This window comes from Aotus nancymaae, unplaced genomic scaffold (assembly GCF_030222135.1).
Source record: "Aotus nancymaae isolate 86718 unplaced genomic scaffold, 86718_ANA_hifiasm-v0.15.2.pri h1tg000029l, whole genome shotgun sequence".
Classification (NCBI taxonomy): Eukaryota; Metazoa; Chordata; class Mammalia; order Primates; family Aotidae; genus Aotus; species Aotus nancymaae.
Window position 1 is genome coordinate 14,819,747 of NW_026988442.1, and position 19,321 is coordinate 14,839,067.

General features: G+C 41.0%; 1 protein-coding gene across 4 annotated transcripts in view; it reads right to left on the reverse strand.

Moving 5' to 3' along the window:
* TRPC4AP (transient receptor potential cation channel subfamily C member 4 associated protein) overlaps positions 1 to 19,321 on the reverse strand; it is an 81,941-nt gene that overhangs the window by 26,291 nt on the left and 36,329 nt on the right. For all 4 annotated transcript variants that reach the window (XM_012455131.2, XM_012455130.2, XM_064382338.1 and 1 more), the window contains 3 exons: positions 18,021 to 18,149; positions 12,414 to 12,621; positions 2,243 to 2,428 (listed from right to left, as the gene is read on the reverse strand). In XM_012455131.2, coding sequence (XP_012310554.1) covers positions 2,243 to 2,428; positions 12,414 to 12,621; positions 18,021 to 18,149 — 523 coding nt within the window. The remainder of the gene's footprint in view (positions 1 to 2,242; positions 2,429 to 12,413; positions 12,622 to 18,020; positions 18,150 to 19,321) is intronic.

Sequence of the window (19,321 nt, forward strand, 5' to 3'; positions counted from 1 at the left end):
TTAATAGAGATGGAGTTTTGCCATGTTGGCCTGGCTGGTCTTGAATTCCTGGCCTCAAGTGATCCACCCACCTCAGCCTCCCAAAGTGCTGAGATTATAGGCATGAGCCACCACACCTGGCCTGAGTTATACTTCAACTCCAGAACTTCCATTGGGCTCTTTTTAAATACTTCCTATCTTTTTATTGTTATTCTCTATTTAATGACACATTATCAAATAGTCCTTTATCAAGCAGCTTTAGTTGTTTGATCACATTTTTAAAGGCTGCTTTGAAGTCATTGTTCTATCTGGGATCTTGACTCTTTCGCAGGCAATTTCTGTCACTTGCTTTTTCTTGTGTATAGGTTACACTTTCCTGTTTTTTAAGTCTCTATTTTTGTTAAAAACTGGACATTTTAGACTGGGCGAGGTGGCTCACATCTGTAATCCTAGCACTTTGGGAGGCCGAGGCGGGCGGATTGCCTGAGCTCAGGAGTTCAATACCAGCCTGGGCAACTCGGTGAAACCCTATCTCTCCTAAAATACAAAAAATCAGCCAGGCGTGGCAGCGTGTGCCTGTAATCCCAGCTACTCGGGAGGCTGAGACAGGAGAATCGCTTGAACCTCGGAGGCAGAGGTTGCAGTGAGCCGAGATTGCACCACTGCACTCCAGTCTGGGCGACAGAGCGAGACTGTCTCCAAAAAAAAAAAAGGGGGGACATTTTAGGTAATACACTGTAGCAACTCTGCATACTGATTCCCCCCTCCTTCAGGGCTTGTTATTGTTATTTGCTTATTTATTAGTTTAGTAACTTGGCTAGGCTATTTTAATAAAGTCTCTTTCCCCAAAAGACTGGTGAAGGTTTTGATGTTGTGCCTCAGAGAGTGCAATCTTGGGCATGTACAGAGTCTCCCTGGGATGACGTTCAGCCAGGCTGTCTTTGACCGGCTCTTTCCATGATCTCTCTGTTAAGCTTTCTGCCTCTTCTGATATCACATCCAGCTGTTTGGCTGTACTAGCTGCAGACCGAATTCTTGACTGTTTTTGACAATGCCCTGGAGTATAAACTGCTCCAAAGTCGAATTCAATTAAATTCAGGAAGCGGTAATTTTTGAAACTGAGCTTTGTTCTAACCTTAGGAGAGTTATTCTCAGCTGTCTCTTTCCCTGGTTCTCTGGTGAATTAGCTGGCCTGTGGATCACCCTGTTCTTAATTAAGAAGAGGTACCTGACTGGGTGTAGTGGCTCACACCTATAATCCTAGCACTCTGGGAGGCAAAGGCAGGTGAATCTGTCTCTACTCAGAAAATATAAAAAATAAAAGAGTGAAAAAAAGAAGAGGTATCTGTCTTTTTATTCGCTTATCATCTCCTTAGGCATGAACTTCCCTAGACACTGTTCTTAACTGTCTCTCTCCCTGGGCAAATTCTTGGAGCAGGGTCAGTAGTCTCTAGTCTTCTGGGTTTGCCTCTCCCAGTTTAAAACCTCTGTACATCATCAAGCTATGGCAAAGGTGATAGAGCCATAGTATTCTTAGCCTGAAGTATGTGGGACAGAGCTTCCATACTGTGAGTGTGGTATGGAGGTGGGGGGAGGAAGGAAGCCTCTGATCTCTTTGCCATACTCACCAAGAACTTAGCCTCTTTAATTTGGAGCTGGAGCAAATAAGAAAAGGTGGTGGCCTGCCACTCCCCATGAGATACCTATTCCTTGTTTGGGAGCAGAGAATTCCTGGGTTTGTATATTCTGAACCCATCCTGCTGGCCAGAGTCAAATCCTTTAGGGATGGGCACCTAACCAAAGATGGGCCAGAGTCCTTCACCAGGAAGCTGGAGCTGAGACTGGGAGTCTTCTTATTTACTAGGCAGTCTTCTGCCTAGTCCCATCGAGGGGACCAGGAAAAGGCAGGGTACAATGAGAGAGAAGACTAAAGAAACACTGTAGAAAGAAAAAGAGACGAGGAGAGAAGTTTCCAGGTTCCTAAGAATGCTCTGGTTACTGGTTCTTGTCAGTCCCTGAGACACATCCATCTCAGGTCTGCAACAAAGCCCTTCTCCCTGAAATCAGATCCACTTTGGGGCATTCAGTGAGGTTTCTGTAACAAGCTGTCAAAAGAGTCTTAATAGACACAGTCTATAATTGCCTTGAGGAAAATTCTACTTTGAGTAAATCTCAAATTAATCCTCCTTGGAAAGGAGGGCAAGAATGGTCCCAGGGGCCCAAGGAAAAGCTCCTGATCACTCAGGGAGTGATCTTCCCATACCTTGATTGTGTTCTGACTCTTCATTGGCCACTCTCATCAGGGCATCTAGCACCAAAGCATTGTCCAGCCATGTGTACCACTCCTCCAACTCCTGAAGAAAGCTGGCTGTTCCCGTCGACTCTGACACCTTTCGAGTCGCCAGTTTGCAAAGCCGCTCAACAAAGCCAGGGATGCTGAGAAGGGCCGCTGCAAGGAAGAAAACAAGAGAAAATTTTCAAAACAGAGACGAGCAAAATTACCCCTAAAGCCCTAACAAACAATCTGCATGACAGGAACAATTCTTCCTCTGATGGCAGCTAGTTAAAGCCACTCTTTTAAAGTGAAATGCCAAGCCAAGGTAAAACAGTAATTATGTTATAGGCATAAGCTCAATTTTTAGCAGGTACAGGAAAACAATCTTTTTATCTACTGGGAATAAAATTAGAATAATCTTTATGCCTTAAATTTGTGTGTCTTTGAGCCACGAGGTCAATTTCTGGGAATTTACTCTAAGGAAATAGCCAGTCATATTACGTTAGAACATCTGTATAAAGAGGTTCACTGATGTGGTTTCTGTAACAGCAAAAAGGTGAAGATAACTAAATGTTTATCAACAGGTGATTAATTAAATACAACAATATATTTATGCAATGGAATATTGCATAGACGTTAATAATGATGACACACACATCTTTATATAGTGACTGAAAACAGCTGTTAAAATTTACTTGTTAGAGAAAAAGAGTAAATTATTAAACAGTATGGGTTTTGTTAAGTTTATTTTCTTCAAAAATTTAAATATTCCCTTCTTTAAAATACACAACTAATGGCTGGGTGCGGTGGCTGACGCCTATAATCTCAGCACTTTGGGAGGCTAAGGTGGGTGGATCACGAGGTCAGGAGTTCAAGACCAGCCTGGCCAATATGATGAAACCTTGTCTCTACTAAAAAAAAAAAAAAATACAAAAATTAGCCAGGCATGGTGGCACATGCCTGTAGTCCCAGGTACTCGGGAGGCTAAGACAGAAGAATTGCTTGAACCTGGGAGGCAGAGGTTGCAGTGAGCCAAAATCATGCCACTGCACTCCAGCCTAGTGACAAAGCAAGACTGTCTCAAAAAAAAAAAAAAAAAGGAAATTCATTTTTTTTGTCTTACAGGGTGATAGCAAAAATAAAAATAAAAATTACACAAATGAGGAATGAAAGCATATATACCAAGGGATTTACTGTGGCTATTCCTGAGCAGGAGAGAATATAAACATTTCTCTTAAAATCACTCATCTATAGTTTCTAATATTCCTGTAACATTTACTAGCAGGATGAAAGAAGATAAACATTTTTTAAGGTTAAAAAAAAAAAAACTGAATAATTACCCAATTTTTCTTTCCACCAATCTCATTTTATTCACAATGAGTGAGGTGGAAATTCTGATCAGCACAGAAGGACGTCATAAACTTTGGAGACAGAGAGATCTAGGTTCAAATCCTGACTCCATCATTTAACCTTCTTTAAAATGAGACTAATGCCTGTTCATATTTGCTTGTATATCCACTAAATCTCCCTGGAAGGACAGAAAAGAAGCCAACAGCAGTGGCTGCCACCGTAAACAGCCAAAAGATGGAAATAGCCAAAATGTCCATCAAGTGGAAAAGGGAATTAGGTCTCTGGGAATAAGAGTGGGATGGAAACTTTTCAATAAATACCTTTTTGAATCTGCAGATTTTTTGGAACCATGTGAATGTTATACCTAATTAAAAATTAATAAATAGATATTTCAGTGTATTAGGGGATTACTATGAATTTTTTATATGACAGAGTTATGTTTCTTAAAAGTCATTATCTTGTAGAAATACTGCAATATATGCAGGTGAAATTATATAATGTCTGGGGTTTACCTCAAAATAACCCAAGGTGAAGTAGGGAATAGTGAATGGGAGTAGAGATAAAGTAAAACAGGCTGGCTGGGCGCAGTGGCTCACACCTGTAATCCTAGCACTTTGGGAGGCCAAGGTGGGTGGATCACTTGAAGCTAGGAGTTTAAGACCAGCCTGGCCAACATGGCAAAACTCCGTCTCTACCAACAATACAAAAATCAGCCAGGCGTGGTAGTGCATGCCTGTAGTCCCAGCTACTCAGAAGGATGAGGCACGAGAATTGCTTGAACCCAGGATGCAGAGGTTGTAGTGAACTGAGATCACACCACTGTACTCCAGCCTGGACGACACACACACAAAATAAGACAGCGCATCAGCTGACAATTGTTGAAGCTGAGTGATGAGTAAATGGTATTAGAGGTGTTCTCTCTACTTTTACATGTGTGAATTTTTCCATAATGAAAAATTTTATTTTATTTATTTTTCCCTTAAATTTTAGATAGCAAGACAGTATATTTACTTATTTTTGAGACAAGGTCTGGCTCTGTTATCCAGGCTGCAGTGCTTGGCACAATCTCAGCTCACTGCAACCTCTGCCTCCTGGGCTCAAACCATCTTCCTACCTAAGACTCCCAAGTAGCTAGGATTACAGGCACACACCACCATGCCCAGCTAATTTTTGTTTTTCTTTTGGTAGAGACAGGGATTTGCCATGTTGCCCAGGCTGGCACTGAACTCCTGGGTCCAAGCTATGGCACGCCTCAGCCTCCCAAAGTGCTTGAATTACAGGCGTGAGCCACCACACAAGCCATAATAAAAAATTTTAAAGTAAGATTCAAAAGAATACAACATTAAAAGAAATTAAAAAAAATAATTTTATTAGCCATTACTAATTTAAAATAATTACTATAGTAATTAGGGGGATTATATTAAGTCATATAAATTCAGGGCCCACCACAAAGTTTGATAAATAATCTTGGTTCCTTTTTCATCTCCTATTAGTGAGTGGCTATAAGATGGTGTTTGACCTCACTTAAAAAATAAAACTACACTGAAGTTCCTCAAAAAGTCAAACATAAAATTACCATATGACCCAGCAATTTCACTCCTACATATATACCCAAAAGAACTGAAAACAGGTGTGCACACAAATATGTGTACACACTTGGTCACAGCACTATTCACAACAGCCAAAAGATGAAAACATCCCAAATGTTCATAAAATGAAGAGATAAACTGTGGTATCTACACATGATATTATTCAGCCATATAAAGGAATAAAGTACTGACATGCTACAACATGTGAACCTCAGAAACGTTATGCCCAGTGAAAGAAACCAGATTCAGAAGGCCATATGCTATATGATTCCATGTACAGTCATGCACTGCATTAACATTGTTGTGGTCGAGGATGGTGGTCCCATCATATTATAACACTGTATTTTTACTATACCTTTTTTCTATGTTTAGATACACAACCACCATTATGGTACAACTACCTACAGTATTCAGTACAGAAACATACTGTACAGGTTTGCAGCCTAGGTGTATAGTGCGCTATACCAGCTAGGTTTGTGCAAGTACACTCTGTGACATTCACAAAATGACAAAATCACCTAACTGCGTTTCTCAGAAGGACAGAGATTAAGAGACACATGACTGTGTATGAAGTAATCAGAATAGGTAAATCCACAGAGAAAAAAGCAGAACGGTGGTTGTCAGCGGTTAGGGAGAAGTGGTAATGGGAAGTAGCTGCTTAATGTGTATGGGGTTTCCTTTTGGGGTGATGAAAACATGCAACTAGATAGAGGTGATAGCTGCGCAACACTGTAAAGGCACTAAATGCCGCTGAATTGTTCACACTTTAAATTGGTTAATTTTGTATTATGTGACCTCTATCTCCATAAATGATTACACATAGATAGATTTCTTTTTTTTTGAGACACCATTTTTTTAACATATCACCTTGGCAAATATAAAGAAGTTTGAAATTGCCGTGTACTGGGAAGGCTGCAGACAACAGGGTGGGAAGATAACAAGTAATTTCTTTGGAGGGTTAATTTGTCAACACTTATCAAGTTTCATTAATAGGGAACTAGTTAATTAAAATTATGGTATGCCCATATAATAGAATACTATATAATTACAAAAAGGAATCTCATAATTCTATATATACTGGAATGTAACGTTTGGCAAGGTAAGTTAAAAAGAGACAGGGCAGTGTTTATTTTATATTACTTATTTACATTACCATCTGTACAAACAGGAAGCAATCTCTGTCCCTCCTTCCCTTATCCCGTGACTGAGTACATATAGAATATCTTTGGAGGCACGTTTAAGAAACTGGTAAAAAGTTACCACAGGGAGAGGGACAAACTTTCTGCTGTACATTTGCTGTTCCTTTTTATTTATTTATTTTTTTTTTGGGATGGAGTCTTGCTCTGTCACCCAGACTGGAGTGCAGTGGCGTGATCTCGGCTCGCTGTAACCTCTGCCTCCAGGTTCAAGCAATTCTTCTGCCTCAGCCTCACATGTAGCTGGGGTTGCAGGCACACGTCATCACACCCAGCTAATCTTTTGTATCTTTAGTTGAGACAGGGTTTCACCATATTGGCCAGGCTGGTCTTGAACTCCTGACCTCATGATCCGCCTGCCTCAGCCTCCCAAAGTGCTAGGATTACAGGCGTGGGCCACTGCACTTGGCCTATACCATTAAAAAAAAATCTTAGGTATATATTATTTTTTCTAAAAACAAATAAATAGGCTGGGCGTGGTGGCTCATGCCTGTAATCCCAGCATTTTGGGAGGCTGTGGGTGGATCACCTGAGGTTGGGAGTTTGAGATCAGCCTGGCCAACGTGGCAAAACCCCATCTCTACTAAAAATACAAAAAAATTAGTTGGGCGTGGTGGTGCATGCCTGTAGTCCCAGCTACTTGAGAGGCAGAGGCACAAGAATTGCTTGAACCGGAAGGTGGAGGTTGTAGTAAGCCGAGAGTGTGCCACTACACTCCAGCCTGGGCGACATAGCCAGACTCTATCTCAAAAAAAAAGAAATAAAAAGAATTTGTATTCTACATGAAAATCTTCACATAGCTGGATTTTTATTCTTATACTTCTTTTCTCCAGCGAAAAGAGCTCCTGTTGCTTGAACTGCGCCTCTCAGGTCAGTATGTAGGAGCTAGTCTTCCCCATTCCGGCACACTGAACACACTCCTCCAGATGTGATGTGCCCAGCACTCAGCGTTGTAAGTCGGACTTTCCACCTGAGATTCTTGAGCTGTTTTGAGTCACTCATCTCTTGAAAAGCTGATGAAAGATACAGACCTTCTCCCGAGAAAAAAATTCACTGGACCAATCATGCCTAGCAACTCATATACAATCTCATGGGCTGGCATCCCAGCATCATACAGTCCTTGTAATTCTCATAGCTTTATCAGTAGCTACCATACCTTGTTGGTTAATGTTGAACTGACAACTAAATCACTCACAACTCCTGAGAATTTCTGCAGAAGCAGGCCTCTTCTCTCCCCTCGTTTTTGAAACGTCAGTATTTCCTACACACTCCTGTAGTTTCCCCTAGCGCTTTAGGCCCTGCTTTCCAGCTTCATGTGTTGCATAAATTAGTCCCTTTCAGCTAAGTGTCACTTATAAACTGACAATTATCTAGCCTATAGCTTCATGTACATCTCTGCTCAAAATCTTGAATGATGTTACTTTCCCTCAGAAGGAAATCATTTGTTCTCATCTGAATCGACAGAAGGAACAACTGGTAGTTCTGAGAATCTCAAAAAGGACTCAAGTAATGATTTATTTAATAACGAATCTCAGAAAATAACGATTTATGCTATTTTCCTGGAGCTCAGATAATTTACATTAGATAATTACAAGTAAACTATCTGAGCTCCAGGAAGATAGCACAAATCATTATTTTGCTGGGCAAGAAAATGACCTCACAGCCATAGTTTATTAAAAACGAAACAAAAACTTTTGGCAACATCCTACATATTTCAGCTTTCCATATAGTTATGGACTGACCCCCCCTCCCAAATTCATGTTGAAGCTCTAGCCCCAAAATGACTGCATTTTGAGACAGGGCCTTTAGGGAGTGTGATGGTTAATTTTAGCTGTCAACTCAACTGGATTGTGGTATGCCTTCATGGCTGTCGAAGCACCGTTTCTGGGTGTATCTATGAAGGTGATTCCAGAAGAGATTGGTGTATGGTCTGTGAACTAAGAGAGAAAATCTGCCCTCAATGTGGACAGGCACCATCCAATTGGCGGGGGAAGCAAGGGGAGGTGATGGAGGAAAACAAAAAGGGATTCTCCCCCTTCCGGAGTGGGAAGTTTTTTCCTCCTGCTCTTGGATATAAGACTCCAGGATCTTTGGCCTTTGGTCTCTGAGACTTGCACCAGCAGTCTCTGGGGTCCTCTGGCCAAGGGGCTACACCGTTAGCTTTCCTGTTCCTAAGATTTCTGGACTTGGACTGAGCCATGCTAATGGCTTCTCAGGTTCTCCAGCTTGCAGACGGCTTATCTTTTATTTTATTTATTTTTGGAGACAGAGTTTCACTCATCACCCAGGTTGGAGTGCAATGGCGCGATCTTGGCTCACGGCACCCTCTGCCTCCTGGGTTCAAGCAATTCTCTTGCCTCAGCCTCCCAAGTAGCTGGGATTACAGGTGTGCGCCACCACACCTCGCTGATTTTTGTGCAGATGGCTTATCATGGGACTCCTCCGCCTCTATGATCATGTGAGCCAATTCTCCTAATAAATCCCCTCTCATAAATCCTATTGCTTCTGTCTCTCTGGGGACTGCTGCCTAATACAGGGAAGTAATTAAGGTTAAATGAGGTTATATGCATGGGGCCCTAAACCGAGAGGACTGGTGTCCTTATCAGAAGAGGAAGAGACACCAGAGATCTCTGTCTCTCCTCACCCACACAGAGAAAAAGTCCTATGTGGACACAATGAAAGGGTGGCCATCTAAAAGCCCGCAAGAAAGGCCTCACCAGGAACCAGTCCTGACAGCACCTTGATCTTGGACTTCCAGCCTCCAAAACTGTGAAAAAAATCAATGTCCATTAGTTAAGCCACCTAGTCATGGTTCACTTGTTATGGCAGCTCAAGCTGACTGATACACACACCTGATATAAACGCATTCACTACTGGAGTGCAATTCAACAATGACAACATTCAGAGGGCTAACACTTTTCTCACCCACTCTTCATTTAATTACATCCACCAGCTTGGCCTTCCCAGGGCACTCGAATGGAGAAAAATGTGTGGGTAAGCGAATGGAGCAGAAATTATGGTCAGACTTTGTATAACCTCATGTGCAGAACTACAACATTTAAGCTTTATCCCAAAAGCTACAAGCAGAATCACACACAGACTGTCTACCAGGTTAGTCACACAGGTATGAAAGTGCATCTAGATATTTTATAAGGACTTTTAAGAAAAACTGCCCCCCAACACAAAAACAAAAAACAACTGGGCTTTGGGTTCTCAGTAAAAAACAAAAACAAAAACAAAAACAAAAACAAAAACAAAAAAACCTAGCTGACCAGAATAGTTCATTCCCTAAGAATAACAGGTAATGCTATTTTACTTAAGTCAGTTTACAAACAGGCATGTGAAGGCAATCAATACTAACAGGATCAAAATCATCTGCCAGAATAGATTCCTTAAATGGGACACTAAAAGATGAAAGTTACTTAGTGCCTCGGCATACATAGGTATTCTGTACAGAACCTTTCTAGCCCTCAGTTTCCTCATTATGTGCAATGCGGATACTAATCTCTATTCCACAGGGCACTTGAAGATTAAATAAAATCACTTCTAGGTAAAGCAGTTAGCCCAGTATTTGCCATATAGCAGGAGCTTAGCAAATACGACCTTTTGTCGATGTATATGGAGGTGTGTACACCAGCTCTGAGGTATAATTTAGTTATAATGAAAATCACATATTTTTTTAAAATGTAAATTTACTAAAATGAGAACTCCCCAAAAATCACAAAGAAGGAGTAGGAAGAAAACCATACACAGACCAAGGAAGATTTTGTATCTAGGGACACAGGAGGAAAAACAAATCTGGAGAGAGAATGACTAATCTGGGGTCAGAGTCCACAAACTTTTCTACCTTTACATATGACTACAACACATAAAATTATATTCCCTAATAACCTACAAAATACAGTTATGATCACTTCATGTTCCTGACTAAAACTACACATGAACAGAGTGAATAGAAGGCTCGTATTCAGCCTCAGGAGAGGGGCTGCTCTGAAGCACTTGGCAACTCTGCAGAGCCAGTCTGGGGAACGCACGCAACTAGACTTTAGAAACAACTGTTTTCAGAGCATGATCAGTGCTACCTCTGGATGGTCATGGTTTTCTACTGCTGCTTTTTAATGACACATTTGCATTATTTTACTTTGCTTATTTGGTGTACCCTAAGGTACACAGTGATAGGTTTTTGTATTAACAATATTTCTAGCCTGTTAATATTGAAAAACTAGCTTTTAAGCCACAAGTTTCAGTTCAAATATGAATTATCTATACTCCTATGGCCAAAACAGATATATGCCAGTTTCTCCAAAATCTGTGCAGGCAACATTTTAGATAGAACACAGTTCTTTTGCTACTGAACAGAAATAGGTGGGGTAGATTGATGAGAATAGTGTTTTGTTTTTAAAGTAATATAGTTACATGGTTCTAAAATCAAACTATATATAGAAGTATACAGTAAGGAGTCCCACTCTCACTGCTACCTTTCCCTTACCAGCTAATTCCTATTAAGCAACCACTTCAGGTTTCTTGTGTATCCTTTCAGTTTCTTTAAGCATATGATATGTGAGCAAACATATGGTCTTATCTCCCCAACTTAATACCAAAACTATCATACACACAATTCTGTATTTTCCTCATCATTAATATACACGAGATTTTTCTATACCAGTACATACAGATCTTCATTTTTTCAAAGCTACACAATTTTCCATTATATAAATAATTGAATACATTAAGCAGTCTCTTGTTAATGAACATCTGGGTTCATTTTGTTATTACAACCAATGTTGCAATGAATAATTTTTTTTTTTTTTGAGACAGATTCTAACTCTGTTGCCCAGGCTGGAGTGTAGTGGTGGGATCTAGGCTCACAGCAACCTCCACCTCCTTGGTTCAAGCAATTATCCTGCCTCAGCCTCCCAAGCAGCTAGGACTACAGGCATGCACCACCACCATGCCCAGCTATTTTTTGTATTTTTAGTAGAGATGAGATTTTGCCATGTTGGGCAGGCTGGTCTCAAACTCTCGACCTCAAGTAATCTTCCTGCCTCGGCCTCCCAAAGTGCTGGGATTACAGGCGTGAGCCAACGTGCCCGGCCTCAATAAATAATCTTCTACGGTAGTCTTCCCTTAGCCAAGACCCCACAGTGAATACCTGAAATGGCAGATAGCACCAAGCCCTATATATACTATGTTTTTTCTTATACATAAGTATGATAAAGCTTAATTTACAAATCAGGTACAATAAGAGATTAACAACAATAACTAATGATAAAATAGAACAATTATAATAAGATGCTGTAATAAAATTTATATGAATGTGGTCTCTTCTAGAATTTTCCAGTTAATATTTTCAGATTGCAGTTGACCACAGGTAACTGAAACTACAGAAGGTGAAACTGCAGACAAGAAGGGACTAGTGTCTATACATCATACCTATAAAATGAAGGCCCAGGAGAGACTTAGTAGGTCAAAAGCATATGCATTTGTAATTCTGATAAAAAGCAGTTCTTAACTTTTTTGTGGTTCTGAGCCCATTAAAAAATCTAATGAGAGTTATGGAACTTGGTTCCCAAAATAATGAACAGATACACAAAATTTACATAACTAGGAGCCCTCACATGGATCCATCTCTAGAGACATTAAAAAGGGGTGCTAGGTGTCGTGGCTCACACATGTAATTCTAGCACTTTGAGAGGATGAGGTGGGTGGATCACTTGAGCCCAGGAGATCAAGACCAGCCTGGGTAACATGGCAAAGCCCCATCTCTTCAAAAAATACAAAAATTAGCCTGGTGTGGTGGCACTTGCCTACAGCCCCAGTTACTTGGGAAGCTGAGGTGGGAGGATAACCTGAGCCTGGGGAGGTCAAGGCTGCAGTGAGTCATGACTGGCCACTGCACTCCTGCCTGGGAGATACAGTGAGATCCCATCTCAAAAAATAAAATAAAATAAAATAAAAGAGCTAGAAGATTTAGGAAGGGCCTCAGAGCTATAATCTCAAAATCTGAGAACTTGGAGACTTTACCTTGATTGATTTCAGCTGCAGAAGGCCCCAAACTCAAGCTCTTCTTCTGTTGAGCATTTTTGGCAAGAAGCGTGTGCTTGTCATCATTCCCTGTATCCATCTCTGAAATGGTGACAGCCAGAATCCGGCAGAAATTAGCAAGCTGCTGCTGATCGAAATTGGATACTAAGGAACTCAGATTGGGGACTTCATCTAGTCGGATCATTTCCTACAGAAGACAAAAATGAAACAATCCCCACGCTCAATTCACTCAAGAGATTGGATGTGCCTTTCTTTTTCATCCCCCTTATATGGGGCTCAGTAGCTAGATCACTTAGGTTCGTATCTCAGCTCTGTAACTTGCAGCTCTGCAGCCTTAGGTAAGTTATAACAACCTTTCAAGTCTTTGCTTGTTTATCTGTAAAATGGGACTAACCCATCTCACAGGATTAGTCTGAGGGCTAAATTTACCTTTTGAGCACCACTGTTTTTACTCATTCTTGTGGTATATTTTGCCTATTTTTTAAAAAAGGAAATGCCTACCATTCAAGTTTTAGAAATCATAAATTACCATTCTTGCTACAGATTTTCTTTTAAAAAAAATAAAGGCCATGCGCAGTGGCTCACGCCTGTAATCCCAGTACTCTGGGAGGCTGAGGCAGGTGGATCACCAGAGGTTGGGAGTTCGAGGCCAGCCTGACCAACATGGAGAAACTCCGTCTCTACTAAAAATACAAAATTAGCTGGGTGTTGTGGCGGGTGCCTTGTAATCCCAGCTATTTGGGAGGCTGAGGCAGGAGAATTGCTTGAACCCGGCAGGTAGAGGTTGTAGTGAGCCAAAATTGTGCCACTGCACTCTAGCCTGGGCAATAAGGGCAAAAGTCCATCTCAAAAAAAATGAAATAAATAAATAAATAACTACTTCAAATATAGCTAAAGGCCTCTGAGTATCCCCCATCCAGTCGAATTTTCTTCTCTCCCAGCAGAGGTAACCATTGTTTCAACTTTGTATTGTTCCCACATATATTTTTATACAAATATTTCCATTAAAATACATGGTACTGCTCTGTGTGCACGGTGTGAATGGCACCATACTATAACTTACTTTTCATTCAACATTTTGAAAGTTTATCTACACTGATGCAAGCAGCTGTTTCAATCACTTCCCACTGTTTCACCCCACAGTTTAATCATTTCTCTCTTTTTCTTTTTTAAGAGACAGGGGTCTCACTCTGTTGCTCAAGCTGGAGTGCAGTAGCATCATCATAGCTCACTGTAGACTCAAACTCATAGGTCCAACCAATCTTCCCACTTCAGCTTCCTGAGTAGCTAGGACTACAAGTGTACCCCATTACACCTAATTTTTTAATAGTCTTTTTTTGTTGTTGTTTTCAGATGGAGTCTTGCTCTGTCGCCCAGGCTGGAGTGCAGTGGCATGATCTTGGCTCACTGCCAACTCCACCTCCCAGGTTCAGGCAATTCTCCTGCCTCCTCCCAAGTAGCTGGAATTATAGGTGCCTGCTACCACACCAGGCTAATTTTTGTATTTTTTTAGTAGAGATGTGATTTTGTCATGTTGTCCAGGCTGGTCTTGAACTCCTGACCTCAGATGATCCACCCACCTTGGCCTCCCAAAGTGCTGGGATTACAGGTGTGAGCCACTGCACCTGGTCAATATTTTATTTTTATAGAGCTGGGGTCTCACTATTGTTGCCCAGGCTGGAACTCCCTGCCTCAAGAAATCCTCTCACCTTGGCTTCCTAAAGTGCTGGAATTACAGGCGTAAGCTACTGTGCCTGACCCTTTCTTCTTCTTTTTTTGAGATGGAGTCTTGCTCTGTCACCAGGCTGGAGTGCAGTGGCGTGACCTCGGCTCACTGCAATCTCTGCCTCCTGGTTCAAAGATTCCCCTGCCTCAGCCTCCCAAGTAGCTGGGACTACAGGCGCACGCCACCATGCCCAACTAATTTTTTGTATTTTTAGTAGAGACAGGGTTTCACCATGTTGGCCAGGATGGTCTTGATCTCCTTCATGATCCACCTGCCTTGGCCTCCCAAAGTGCTGGGATTGCAGGTGTGAGCCACCATTTCTGGCCCCGCTTTCTTCCTTTAACACGTATTTAGGTAAACCACAGTCTTTCACTATTAAACAATGTTGCAATTAACATTCCTACAGGTACTCTCTGTGTACACATACATGTGGCCATTTATCTAGAGTAAGTGAGAGCAAGAATTCTTGTCTTTTTCTTGACTTTACTAGAAATATTTCCAAAATATTAAGTTTAATATTTGCTGTAAATTTTAATAAATACACTATATCAGTTAAATTTTAATAAATACCCTGTATGTAGTTTATAAGTTTTCCTTCTATTGCTAGCTTTTATTAGGAATGATAATTGAATTTTATGGAATGCCTTGTGTTATTTGGTTCTATTCTCATTTATTACTCCTTAAAATCTGTAAACGTCATGTACTACATGAGTTTTTCTCATTCTGAACCATCCTGGTGCTACTCAGATAACACCTGCCATCCTTGATCCCACTAATTTACTGAACTTCCACTGGACTGGGTATTTCTCTTTCACTGCACAGATCACATGAACTTTTAATCATCTGTTCCCACATCTACATCCCAAATAATCTGACCATACTTTAAGGAAGGCATATATCCTACACTTTCTCCTGAGATTCAATGCATAGTCCGAAACAAGTGCATGATTCCTAGGCGCCCTCATGAATCCCACATTCCCCTCTATTTCTAGTAATGGAGGAAGACAGGAATTTGCTGTGCAGTGGTATTGGGGAGCAGCTGCTTTTACCTTTCCCTAGTACAGAACAAATGTTAGCTGCTATTAGTTGCAACTGTAATTTTCAGCTTACCAGTTTCTCCAGCCCTGTCCCAGTATATGGGTTCCAAAACAGGTCCCACAACCCCCAATCCACTTCTTATATTTTTGTTTGTTTTAAATTTTAAGAATTATGTTTTAATTTTTGATACATACAATATATATTATGCAGCATAACAAAATAACTAGCTGTGTGTGTCTTTCCTATTGCATTTCTCTGCCTCTGGGAACCACTAACATTAATTAATATTGCCTTGCCATTTAAAAACGTGATTTATCAATGAATAATTTGCTTTTTTGAGCTTTACGAAAATGATATACTACCCACAGTCTTCTGCAACTGGGTTCTACTACTCGATCACTTCAATTACTGAGCTATGTTGTTGCCTATGGCAACAGTTCATTCATTTCTACTACTTTATAATATTCCATTGTGTGAAGACAGTACATACATCCCTTCTCCTATTGATGGATCAGAGACTTGGTTTCAGTTTTTTGTTCTGAAACAATGAAGCTACAAATGTTATGTGTTTCTTGATGCATGGGTGCAGAAGTTTTCCTAGGGCAGTGGCTTCCAAACTTTTTAACTATCACCAAGAACAACAACCAGTAAACATACATATATAAATATCAAACAAAAACTTATTCAAAGAATAACCTTACACAATACAGTCTGATCTCTTCTATTTGGCTTGTAGACCTGATGGACTGATTTCACAACCTTCTTGGTTTTAATCCAGTGTTTTCATTTGTAAGAATCACTGTTCTAGGACTGAGCTTCCCCACAAGTGTGCCCAGGCACAGGTTATAAGTGACCCATGGCAAAATACTGATGTCTCAGCCCTCAGGGCAAAGCTTCCCTAGGTGCTAGGGCACAAGGTATGTGCCTGCTCAACTACAAAACAAAAAAAGAGGATATTCTGCTGACAAACTATCAGTAGTATATAAGTGTTCCCACTGATACACATACTCACCAACATTTGCCCACTCTCCCCCTCACTATGGTACTGATTTGCATTTCCTTGACTGTCAATGAAGTTAAACACCTTCTCTTTCATATTTATGGACCATTTCTTTCTTGTCTGTGAAAGGCTTGTTTATATCATTGCTCATCTGTCTACTGGGCTATTTGTCTTTTTCACCCTGATTTGTAAGTTTTTTTTAGAGGGAGTCTCGCTCTTTTGCCCAGTCTGGAGTGCACTGACAACATCTTGGCTCACTGCAACCTCTGCCTCCTGGGTTCAAGCAATTTGCATGCCTTAGCTGGGACTACAGGTGTATGCCACTACACCAGGCTAATTTTTGTATTTTTTAGCAGAGACGAGACCGGGTTTCACCATGTTGGCCAGGCTGGTCTCAAACTCCTGACCTCAAGTGATCTGCCTGCCTCAGCCTCCCAAAATGTTGGGTTTACAGGAGTGAGCCACAGCACCTGGCCAGTAAGAATTCTTGATAAATATTCCAAATACCAATCCTTTGTTGGTTATCCGAATTACAAATGTCTTTTCCCAGTTTGTGGTTTGTATTTCCACTTTGTTTATGGCATCTGCCCCCTTTTCAAACTACACCAAGATACCCATAATGTTTGGTAGAACACATCACCATTTTAGGGTTCACAAAAAGGAATGAGAGGGAGTGAGAGGGCAAGTGGGAAAAGTTGTGAAGGAGCAATTCTAGACTCCTATGCTGAGACTGCTAGGGAGTCTGGAGTTTCCACTCTGGAGGCCCCCTTTCACACACTGGCTGGAACACACAATTACTGGAAATAACAAAGCCTTTTTTATCAAAGGGCACAAAGGGTCTGTCTGGGGCCTGCACACATCTCCAGTGTGTTCCTACAGACAATAGGCCACTTGTGCTGGGCAATGACAAGCAAGGCCTGGGGAAAGCACAGCAAGAAGAAATGAAAGCTAGGGTCACCACAGTGCACGTGAACACCCATTTCCCTGCAACAGCAACCTCTAGGAGGCTGCTCAACAGGAAGAGAAAGAAATCTGTCAACCTGCAATCAACATGGAGGCTCAGGACAGATCAGAACTGGAAAAGTGAGCTCCAGGTCCTAACAAGCATTACACCAAAAATGTAACACAGTGAATCTCTAACAGAAGTCTATGAATGCATCTCTGGGTTATCTGTGAACTCTTAAAATTTTTAATTTAGTTTTCATTTTGATCACAGTTTTTTAAAAAAGCTATGGGTCATTTGAATATCAACATTTTGACCAAGTGACAGTATTTCAGAGCTCCCATTTGTCTCCTACTGCGCTGGTGCCAATTAACCAACTTTAATTGCTGACGACTAATGAGAAAAAACAGAAGCAGACTTCATAAGTGAAAGCCAAACATTACTACCAAAGCGGAACATATCCTAATGAATGAAAGCTTCACAGCAGTTCAGATAGCAGTTCAGGTAGAGAAAAGTGGTAAGAGAATGGAGTCACTGCACAGCATACAATAGCACAGATATGCTACAAAGAACTTGCTCCACAGTCATGAGTGAGGGGCAATTTGATTTCAGCAAAGTAACACGAGGCAATCTGAAGTTTTGAGTTTTAGAATTAGTTTGATTTCAGTGTATATGTTTGTTTAGGTTTTACAGTCATGGAAGAACCATTAGTATAAGGTGTAATCAAGTTTTATACCTGAATATATCTAAGTAACACGAGACATAACACTAGGAATCTACAAGAATTTCTTTTTAAAAGCTTTGTGTATTACTCAGGTTTGAGAATCCAATGGTCTGAGACACCCTTCCCCATCTGGTCAGCTGGAGGAAACAGCTTACCTTTTTAACACCCAAAATATCTTCAATGAGGGTTGCTGTTTGTAAGAATGTCTTCTTACTTGTCATCAGTGTAAACAGGAAGATCACGAAGTCATTCTTTTCTGCCAAACGCTTTGTAACTCCTTCCGTCTGTCACAAGAAGACAAGACAGAATAGGTTGTAAGCACAAAATAAATTATGAAGAGCAAGGCATCCTTTACAGACACTGAAAAGCAATTTCACCTCTGAAAACTGGCATGAGTCAACAAAAAGGGAATGACACAATTTGACTGTGGGAAACACTCGTTAACTCCCCAGCTATGGAAGAAAAAAGCCTCCTGACATGCAGGCTACACAAGTGGGAGCCCACCTGTGAGAACATAACACAATGAGATGGTATTTCCTAAGAGAACTTATATAAGGGTTCTGAAGGCCATTCTTAAATTTGAAATCCAACAGTGCCTGAAGCATGAATTTAAGAGTCAGACCCAAATTCTAATTCCAGCTCTGTGATCCTGAGCAAATCACTTCACACCTTTGGAACTCCGTTTTTTTCATCAGTAAAATAATCATCTTAAAAGTCTCTGAGACTGGGCATGGTGGCTCACACCTGTAGTCCCAACACTTTGGGAAGCTGAAGCAGGCAGATCACTTGAGACCAGGAGTTTGAGACCAGCCTGGCCAACGTGTCAAAACCTTGTCTACTAATAATACAAATATTAGCTGGGTGTGGTGGTACATGCCTGTTGTCCCAGCTATTTGGGAGGCTGAGCTAAAAGGATCACTTGAGCCCAGGATATGGAGGCTAGAGTGAGCCATTACTGGGCAGATGCACTCTAGCCTGGGCAACAGAGGGAGACACTGACTCAAAAAAACAAAACAAAAAATGACAACAACAACAACAAAAACCCCCAAGGGGTACAAAGGAAGTAAGTAAATTAGCTGGTTAAAGACCTTAAAACTTAAGTTCAAGAGTTTGGATTTAAAACTACAGTATTGTCAGGTGCATGGCTCACACCTGTAACCTCAGCTCCACAGGAGGCTGAGGTGAGAGGACCGCCTGAGACCAGGAGTTTGACGACGCAGTGAGCTACAATCTCACCACTGCATTCCAGCATGGAGACAGAGTGGAACCCTGTCTCTAAAAATGATGAAACTGCAGTACTGCTAGCTTAAACATACACATACATCCCACCCCTGCTGCCTTAAGGTAACTAGAGCTTAGTGGCTTCAATATTTCTTTTTTTCAGTCTCTAAGTTGAAAAAATTCCAAGGCTTACTGCAACAAACTTAACTTCTCCTTAAAGAATATAATCAAGTGT